Source organism: Engraulis encrasicolus, chromosome 3, assembly GCF_034702125.1.
Source record: "Engraulis encrasicolus isolate BLACKSEA-1 chromosome 3, IST_EnEncr_1.0, whole genome shotgun sequence".
NCBI lineage: Eukaryota > Metazoa > Chordata > Actinopteri > Clupeiformes > Engraulidae > Engraulis > Engraulis encrasicolus.
Window position 1 is genome coordinate 42,979,285 of NC_085859.1, and position 10,000 is coordinate 42,989,284.

General features: G+C 41.5%; 2 protein-coding genes across 3 annotated transcripts in view; one reads left to right on the top strand and one right to left on the bottom strand.

Moving 5' to 3' along the window:
• Nucleotides 1-10,000, bottom strand: part of dtx1 (deltex 1, E3 ubiquitin ligase) — an 84,639-nt gene that overhangs the window by 37,267 nt on the left and 37,372 nt on the right. Inside the window, exons 3-4 of the mRNA XM_063195480.1 lie at nt 9,982-10,000; nt 8,479-9,104 (exon numbers count right to left, since the gene is read on the bottom strand). The exon at nt 9,982-10,000 is cut by the window's right edge and continues 130 nt beyond it. Coding sequence (XP_063051550.1) covers nt 8,479-9,104; nt 9,982-10,000 — 645 coding nt within the window. The remainder of the gene's footprint in view (nt 1-8,478; nt 9,105-9,981) is intronic.
• On the top strand, nt 20-8,281 carry LOC134446173 (uncharacterized). Of its 2 annotated transcripts, none has more exons than XM_063195478.1 (7): nt 20-753; nt 1,270-1,338; nt 1,469-3,479; nt 3,562-3,630; nt 4,213-4,329; nt 4,620-4,745; nt 8,199-8,281. In XM_063195478.1, exons 1-7 carry the CDS (start codon nt 646-648, stop codon nt 8,204-8,206), a joined length of 2,508 nt encoding a protein of 835 aa, XP_063051548.1. In that variant the 5' UTR covers nt 20-645; the 3' UTR covers nt 8,207-8,281. The 2 variants fall into 2 exon arrangements, with proteins under 2 accessions (XP_063051548.1, XP_063051547.1); XM_063195477.1 differs by lacking the exon at nt 8,199-8,281 and adding an exon at nt 5,895-6,592.

Consider the following 10,000-nt stretch of genomic DNA (forward strand, 5'->3'; position numbering starts at 1 on the left):
AGAGTTATACATTCACATTCATACACCAATGCCTTTGGGAGTAATTTTGGGTTAAGTGTCTTGCCCAAGGACACATCGACATGGAGAAGCCAAGAATCAAACCACTGATCTTCCGATTGGTGGACGACTGCTCTACCTCCAGACCACAGTCGCACTAAATAAAGCAAATGGGGTCATTGTGAGGGTAATTTATTGTCGATCAGATCTACTAACAGTTAAATCTAATGCCTCAATGAGGCAAAAGATAAAAGCACTTTTAAGATGGATCTGAACCTGTCTGGGCATTTTCTTTTGGCCTAAATATCACTGTAATCCAACACATTTACGATGTCCCCACAATGTACTTATGATACTATTAGTGTTAAATAACATCCATAGATGCTTAGTCCCCGTGAAGGATGATAACATGGTGTGTATTAAAGTCCCCATGAAGCTTGTTGTATTGAAATGTGTTAAAGCAAACACAGGTTTACTCATTAGTCTGAAATATTACAATTTGGTGTTTTCTTTTCTCTGAAGTCTGGTGTTTTGGCATGTACTAAAGTTTAAAGATCCTTGAACATGTATTTTTATTTACTTGAGTTTTATATGGTGGGCACATTAAGGTCTTAATTTTTCCATTGTTTTCTTTATACATCATTGCAGATGACATTGTGTGCCCTGGATATTCATCCTACAAAGACGTCCCATCCTCTTGCCGTGTCTGAGAAACAGATGGAAGCAGCTTCGTGTCCACAGGACAGTCCTCAACAGGTACATTCACCTTCATCACTTGACGTTTATTTTACAGCCTCTCTTAGGTTTAAGTAACTAAGTAAAGCAAATGGGGTCATTGTGCAGTTAATTTATTGTCGATCAGATCTACTAACAGTTAAATCTAATGCCTCAATGAGGCAAAAGATAAAAGCACTTTTAAGATGGATCTGAACCTGTCTGGGCATTTTCTTTTGGCCTAAATATCACTGTAATCCAACACATTTACGATGTCCCCACAATGTACTTATGATACTATTAGTGTTAAATAACATCCAGAGATGCTTAGTCCCCGTGAAGGATGATAACATGGTGTGTATTAAAGTCCTCATGAAGCTTGTTGTATTGAAGATAGACATTTCCTTAAGTAATGGCTTAAAAACTTCTGTCACTACATTTTACTATGATTCTCTAAAGAATGTTTGAGTCTCATTTAGCTTCATACACTACTTTTTTTTGTACTTTCAGTTTAATTTCATACTGTATAATGATTTAAGTTGTTGCTTATTTTTACAGAGTCTGGAGGACTTCCATAATGAGAATGAAGAAATTGTACCAAGACTAAGACGGACAAAAAGCATTATGGTAAGTCCACAACTAACTGCCTGGATTAACATTGTGGAAATGTTCCACAATCTTTCATAAAGTACATGATTTAATGGAGTGTTTATTTTAGAGAAAATATGTCCAAGTGACTTCTTTTTATTTATTTCAGAATGACATATTTCTTGAAGACACAGAACTGTATGATACCACATCATCAGTCAGTGGAGATGAAGACGAGTATGTTCCTGATACTGACCCGGACACTGACAGTGATTCTACTATTGACCTCACTCCAAGAAAAAAAAGACTTCTTCATTCTCGTCTAAACCTTGGCTCAGATATGCCTTTTGAATGTGACACCACAACACCTGGATTGGACACCCACTCCGTTGCATCTGAATCCTCTGTAGAGGAAGAACCCTGCCTGGAACTTGGTGTAGAGGAAGAACCCTGCTCAAGTCAGCGAACCAATGATCTTCTAGTAGTTGGTGCTCACCAAAATAAAAATGGCAAGAGATGCTACGATAAGAGACACTATTGCTTGTATTGCAAAAAGCCATATGCCAAAATGGCAAGACATTTGGAACATGCACACAAAAATATGGTGGATGTGGCGAGAGCTTTTAGCTTTCCAAAACAGTCCAAAGAGAGAAAAGATCAGCTAGAATATATTCGGAACAAAGGCAACTATGCCCATAATGCTACTGTGATGGAGTCAGGAAAGGGACAACTTGTCCCATGTAAACGGCCACCAAAAGAAGCGCAGGGAAGTGACTTCATGCACTGTGCACACTGCCAGGGACTTTTCACACGAAATGTTCTATGGAGACATATGCGAGTTTGTAGATTCAAGTCTGGATCAGTCAACCCAAAACCTGGCAAGAACCGTGTTCAGGCTCTATGTGCATACACTGCGCCTGTGCCTTCACATATCAGCAAGCAGCTTTGGAAAGTTGTCAGTGCCATGAATCCGGGTCCTGTCACAGAAATAATTAAGAATGACCATGTCATTATTGAATATGGAGAGCACTTGCTCAATAAAGGTGGAATGACATTAAAAAGTCAACAGTGCATCCGTGAAAGAATGCGTGAATTGGGACGACTGCTGGACAATGCCAGGAAAAATACCAGGCTAAGAAAGATTGAGGATTTCATTAATCCTGCGAATTATGTGGAGATGGTCAAAGCTGTCAAAAGTACTTGTGGCTATGAGAGCAGTACCAACGCATTTGTCATTCCCTCACTGGCAACAAAACTTGGAAATGCTTTGGTAAAAGTCAGCAAGCTCTTGAAAGCTCAAGGACTCATTACCGGCAACCAAGAGCTTGTGAAGCGTGCATCTGAGTTCCAAGAAGTGCACAACGAGAAGTGGAATGCATTGGTTTCTGCAACAGCACTAAGGAACATCGTTGAGGCCAAGTGGAATGCACCCACTGTGATGCCCTTTACCGAGGATGTGCAAAGAATGCACCAGTTTCTCAGTCAAAAACTAGATGAATGTTGCATCACATTGTCTGAAAGTCCCTCGACAAAGGCTTGGATTGACCTTGCAAAAGTTTGTTTAACAGACACCATCATGTTTAACAGACGCAGAGAAGGAGAGGTGTCAAGCATGCCCTTGTCGGCTTTTTTGTCAAGGGACACATCAGATCCCCATGAGGACTTGGACTGGGCACTCTCAGAGGTAGAAAAAAAGCTCTGCAGACATTTCTCCAGAATTGTCACCAGAGGAAAGCGAGGCAGACCAGTTCCAATTCTCCTGACTCCAAAAATGCTCCATGCTTTGGAACTCCTCGTTCAGCAAAGAGATGCCTGCGGGGTTCTTGGTGATAATCCTTACTTGTTTGCAAGACCTTCAGCTATGTCACATTTCCGTGGCTCAGACTGTATACGTGGCTTTGCAAAGTCATCTGGCGCAAAGTGTCCAAAGGCATTGTCATCAACCAAACTGCGAAAACACGCTGCAACTCTATCAACAGTGCTCAACATGACTGACACCGAGATGGACCAACTAGCAAACTTTCTTGGTCACGATATCAGGATCCACCGAGAGTTTTATCGACTCCCTGACAAGACCCTCCAACTGGCAAAGATCAGTAAAGTTCTGCTGGCACTAGAGAAAGGAAGACTGGCTGAGTTCCATGGAAAGAACTTGGACGAAATCACAATTGACCCAAATGGTATATTTTATTTTCACTGTACTTGATGTATCGTCTTTTCATTTTGTCTGACCAAATTATAAGCGTGTCATGTCTCCTGCAGAAAACGTTATGGGGAGTGATGAGGAAGATTCATGCGGAGAGGATGGAAATCGTTCATTTCCTGTTGATGGTATGTTTCAGTAATTTCATGTAAAAAAAAAAAAGAGTAAGATGATTGTTTTTAAAGGTGTAATAAGGGATTTCATTTCACCGCTAGAGTTTGCGTTGTGCGCGGCCTGAACACCAAAACATTAGGCACACCAAAATAAACTCAGATTTTCATGAGATTTAATCGTACTAAAGTGATCAAAAGTATCCCGAAATGACAATATCATGATGCAGATTCATAAAAAGTCTGAATTGTTTCTTTGTGAGGTCTGTCTGCAAGACGACACGCAAACAACTGTTAAAATGTTTTTGTGAATGAGGTCTGGTGGTTCAGCGCTGTACTGTGCAAACACTGTAGTTAATTGCTCTAACAACACTCGAAATAATGTCATCTAAAGGCAACTTAAACATTATAAACCGGGTTTTATGACCGGGTTTTATTGATGAAGGCAGCTGAGCTGGCGTGACTCCTCTTGCTCCACCAGGTTGAGGTTATTGTTGCATTCTTGCAACAATAAATGACCTACTTTTGTTTTCTATGACCAGAATGTTTGTATTACTTTTGAAGTATGTCTTTGTGTGAATGTCATCGAACCGTCAACAGAGGAAACTGTTGCAGATACTTTGAGGAATGAAAACTCAACAGACAAGCAACAAAAACTGCCATCAGCAGAGCACGGATCATCTTCTGGAGTCAGTACTGTGGAACATTCCTCCAAAGGTAATTGTTGTTTTTCCTCTTTTGTGAAACAAACTTTTGTCAAGTTAATACTGGATGCAACAATGTGACGTGAAGTAGATATCACCCCAACTTAATCAATTATTAAAGAATATTTAGATATAGTTAATGAAGAAAACAGTTTTTTGAAACTTGTTGTTTGCACAGATTTTTCTTTTTGTAATTTGAAGCATTTTTGCAACAATAAATGACCTACTTTTGTTTTCTATGACCAGAATGTTTGTAGTGCATTTGAAGTATGTCTTATCAGGTACATTGTGTGTATGTCATAGAACCGTCAACAGAGGAAACTGTTGCAGATGCTGTGAGGAATGAAAACTCAACAGACAAGCAACAACTGCCATCAGCAGAGCATGGATCATCATCTGGAGTCAGTACTGTGGGACATTCCTCCAAAGGTGATGTTTTTTTGTTTGTTTTTTACTCTTTTTGTATTGTAATATCACCAGATTTGAGGACAGGAGATTAATGAGAACCATCATTGCAACCCTCAGTCTGGTGGCGCCCAAGCACTGGTGGACTGTAATTTGTATTTCAGTACAAATTGACCCTTTGCTAAGTCCCGCCCCCCTTGGATACTGTTGCTACGCCTGTCAAGCTTTCGCTCCTAGCATGAAAAGTTTTCAGCTATATCAGTGAGGGGTATACCAAAGGAAATAATATAAAATTTCTGACAAAATGGTTCGGAGATATCAAAGAAGACCGAAAGGTCTTCAATACGCATTGAGAGCTACATTCACAATATCATCTGCTGGCGGAGTATTGTCAATCATGAGGAGATCATTAAAATAGAGGGAAAAGCTCAGCGGTCACAATGCAAGCGTCAGGTACCACACTTTACGTGAAGGACAAGAATAACAATGCTCTGGGTAACTCAATACATTGTTTACATTTTAGTTTAAGCTATAAAAAGTGATTTTATTTCACTGTTAGGGTTCGCAGTGTAATGTTACTGCCTGTACACCAAAACAAAGTGTCATTAGCCACATCAAAATAAACTCAGATATTCACAAGATTTAGTCGTAATAAAGTGATCAAAAGTATCCCGAATTGACGACATGATGCAGATTCATAAAAAGTCTGAATTATTGCTTTGTGTCGTCTGTCTGCAAGACGACACGCAAACTGTTAAAATGTTTGTTTTGTGAATGAGGTCTGGTGAATCAGCGCTTTACTGTGCAAACACTGTAGTTAATTGCTCCAACAGCACTCAAAATAATGTCATCTAAAGACATAAATACTGCAGTGACATTATTGAATATGTACAGAAAACATTCTTGTTTGTTCCACGTCCGGAAGGAACCTCAAAAACTAAAACACTTTTAAGGGCCTTTCTTATGGCCTATAATGCCATCTAATCACAAGTTGTGGCTCGGCTGTAAATTTGTCAGCTGTAAACTGATCAAATCATTGACTACCGATGCTTATCTCAGCTCTGATCAGCCTCTTAATTTCACTTGTACTGTATGTACTGGCACAGGACTTGGAACTGTAGCGTCTCCCTTACACTGTTAATAAAACTTTTGTTTTTGTCTCCTCACTTACAGGTAAAGCTCCACAGAAAAGAGCACGCTGGCAGCCGACAGAGATTAGGGCAGTAGAGAGGCAAATGAATCAGTTCATCCGATCTTGTACTGTACCGTCAAAGAGTGATTGTGAAAAATGTTTAAGGGCTGAACCTGAAGCTCTCAGGAACAGAGACTGGCAGAACTTGAAATTTTATGTGTACAACCGGATTACAGCCTTAAAAAGGAAAATGTCTAAGTAGTCTAATCTAAATGTCTAGATTTAACCCTCTTGTTGTCCTCGGAAGAAAGAAGAGGGAAGGATGGAGGCAAGAAAGACGGATGGAGGAAAGAAAGTTAAGTAGAGGAAGAAGGAAAGAGGGAGGGAGGACAGAAAGGAGGGAGGAAAGAGAGATGGAGGGGAAGGTGGAAAGAAGGGAAGGAGGATAGAGAAAGGAATGGAGGAGGGAGGAAAGAAGGAAGAAGGAAAGGATGGAGGAAGGGAGGAAAAAAGGAATAGTCAAAACACTGGGTAAATAGTATGGCAATTACAAAGAAAAGGGTTGTAGAGAAGTTTTGTTTTTTTCTTTGATATGTAGTTTTATGATGCCAATTGTTCAGTTTGGCAGGTATTTCTTTAAAAGCTTGATGCTTTATGGTATCGCAGAAGTTGTAGATGTGTACAGTATATCACGAAAGTGAATACACCCCTCACAGTTTTAGCAGATTTGTGAGTATATCTTTTCATAGGAAAGCATTGCAGAAATTTCACTTGGACACAATGATTAGTTACCTTTTAACGACATATGTAACCGCTTAAATTTCTTGTTCACTCAGAAAAAAAACAAAATACAGCCAAGAATGTTTGAACATGTACTCACAAAAGTGAGTACACCCCAGATTAAAATGAAAAGGGAGGTCATCAGTGTGCGTTTCAACCTTTCTTTGCATTGAACTTTTACATTTTGAGTCTGCATCTGGCTTAAATAGATTCGTGTGAGATTTGAATGCAATCCTATGGAGAATAACAGGATCTGCAAATCTCACACCAATCTATTTAAGCCAGATGCAGACTCAAAATGTAAAAGTTCAATGCAAATAAAGGTTGAAACGCACACTGATGACGATGATGATGATTTAGTTAGATGATGATGATGATTTAGTTTCATTTCGAGACGATTCGAGCCAACACAGCCCCTTCTCTACCAGATTTTAATCTGGGGTGTACTCACTTTTGTGAGTACATGTTCACTCAGAAAAAAACAAAATACAGCCATTCATGTTTGAACAAGAAATTAAAGAGGTTAAATATGTTGTTAAAAGGTCACTAATCATTGTGTCAAAGTGAAATTTCTGTAATGCTTTCCTATGAAAAGATATACTCAAAAATCTGCAAAACTTTGAGGGGTGTACTCCCTTTCGTGATATACTGTGTGTTGCAAAATTGTAATATGTGAAGAAATGAAGAGTTCTCCGCTAATTTACCTTGTTTAATAAAAGGTATGATGTACAAGTCAAATTGGTTTGATTTTTGTGTGGATGAGTTGACTGAGTAGTTGCGCAGTCTTCATAGGCTAACAAGACCAGACATGATATATATTTTTTTTACACTTGGGAATCAGTCTCCATATATTTAGCGGATACTGGAGTTAGTTCCACAGATCTAATCATTCAGGCACAGCTGTTACCCTGTTAGCACATTTTTTAAATAGCCATGAAGGTTTTGAACCGATTCAAAAGGTAATGTGTTGACATGGGTAGTATTTATAATAGTGAAATTTGTCACAATGGCCATCCTTTTAAGAATCATCCTCATCACTTGCACAACACGAGTCAATCTGCATCTTTCCAGATACCGCTACAGTAGAAGTTAAACTCCCAGATGCAATATGTTTTGCAGATTGCAGATCACTCACTGGGGTGGGAGGGTTTCTCTTTTTGTTATTGTTGATTAATTGCTGACATTTGGATGTGTGCATGAAGGTGTGTATGGGTGAGGCGGACTTGAGTGTTGCTGCTTGTGTGTACCGGTTTTTGTTTTTCAATGTATATTGGACAATATGCTGCTACAACCAAAGGTACAAATATATGCACACTGTCTGTCTTCCCTGTTTAAGGTGGCATAAAAAAAAAAAAAAAAAAAAAAAAAAAAGAGGTCCCCACAAGTAAAATACACATTTGTGTGAAGTATGTAAATTTATGCAAATAGCGTCCCCTGTAAACACATTGACCCGTTTTTACGGAAGTCCCCATAAAGCATGGGGAAAACACTACATTGCATTTTCAAAGGTTTGAAGGTGTGTTTAGGCTTACTGACCAATGCATACTTTACCTGATTTTTTTCAGACTTGTAGGACCTCTAGAAAGGGTGGTCCCCAGAAGTGATGATTAAAAACGTGGTCCCCATGAACCATGGAAACAAGTGTGTGTGTGTGTGTGTGTGTGTGTGTCTGTGTGTGTGTGAGTGTGTGTGTGTGTGTATGTGTGTGTGTTTGTGTGTCTGTGTGTATGTGTGTATGTGTGTGTGTCTGTTCATGAGCATTTCATGTGTGTGTGTTTGTGAATTTTTGTGTCTGTCTTTGTGTCAGTGTTCATGATTGTGTGTGAGTGTGTGTGTGTGTCTCACCCTGGTGGGATGGCTCCTCTGTTGGTCGTCATGGCGATGCGTTGTTGTGTTCCAGGCCGGTTCAGGTTATTCTGCCCGTTGATGGTGAGCACGTGATGCGAGTGTGTGTGCGAGTGTGAGTGTGTGTTATGGGGCACTAGGGCCTGGGAGCAGCCAAAGCCCCCTCCACCACCACCACCACCACCATCCCCCTTCCCTCCTCCGCCTCCTCCTCCGACCGATATATTGTTCCCCATCGTCCCCGATGACCAGTTGTTCGCCGTGTTCGTGGTCCCTCCGAACGTATTGCTCTGCCTGACCGCCGCCCCTTTCGCCCCGGCCCCGCCGCCCCCTCCTCTCCTCTGCGACGCCAGAATGGCATTGGACGCTGCCCGCGTGCTGTTGACCAATAGGCACTGGGTGCAGGAGCAGGTGGGCCCTCCTCCCCCGGCGCCGCCTCCGCCCCGCGCACCGCCCCCCACGGGCCAGGACTGGGACTTGGGGATGGCCCCGGCGATGAGCGGGTAGGCCAGGTCCATGCGGCGACGCAGCCTCCGGCGCCGCTGGCTCTGCCGGTTGGTCTGCAGCATGGCTGTGAAGTCCAGCAGATACGGGAAGCCCAGCGACGTCAGGTCCAGCCAGGGGTGCTGACGGACAGGAAGGAATAAAGTGAGAAAGTGAAAGCCCAACTGGGAAACTCCAACTCCCATTGTCATTGTGACACAGCACTCCACAGCACAGAAGTGTTCACTGCACACTGCACACAACGAAATTGCATTCATGCCTCACCTGTCCCAAGGGAGCAGTGCAGAGGGACGGTACCATGCTCAGGGTACCTCAGTCATGGAGGAGGATGGAGGAGAGCACTGGTTAATTACTCCCCCCACCAACCTGGCGGGTCGGGATTCGAACCGGTAACCTTTGGGCTACAAGTCTGACGGCCTAACTGTTTACCCATGACTGAATGAATGAATGAATGAATTACCAGTGCCTTTGGGGGAGTGTAGCGTAATGACATGGTGTGATGTATCAGGGTGTAATTGGTGGCAAGTGGACCCCAAAGCGCAATCAGATCAACAAATCACTCAGATCTTCAGTGAAGCACTTCACAGACCAGGGGCCTATACTACGAAGCTGGTTGAGGACCTCATTGAGGACTCCAGGCTCTTCTATTAGATGATTTACCTCTTAACTTAACCTGGTTTAGTCCTGAACCAGCTTCTAGGTATAGGCCCCTGATACAAAGCTTATGCTATGAAGGGGGCCACAGTTCAACAGAAGCATTGGTACAGAAGGCAATGATGGAAAGGCAAATCACAGTATTTTCACCGTGAGAACATTGTTGTGGTTTTGAGTTGGCTACCCGGCATTATATAATGATCCTGTGTTTTTGAAAATTTGTTACAGTAAAGAACATTGAGCTGCATATTGTATAAATTGAGCAGTACAAATGGTTATTTATTGATTTATTCATTTAGTATTGCTGTTGTTGTTATTATTATTACAGTATTGTTATTGGCGTACCTGCTTCTCGTAGGCGTGC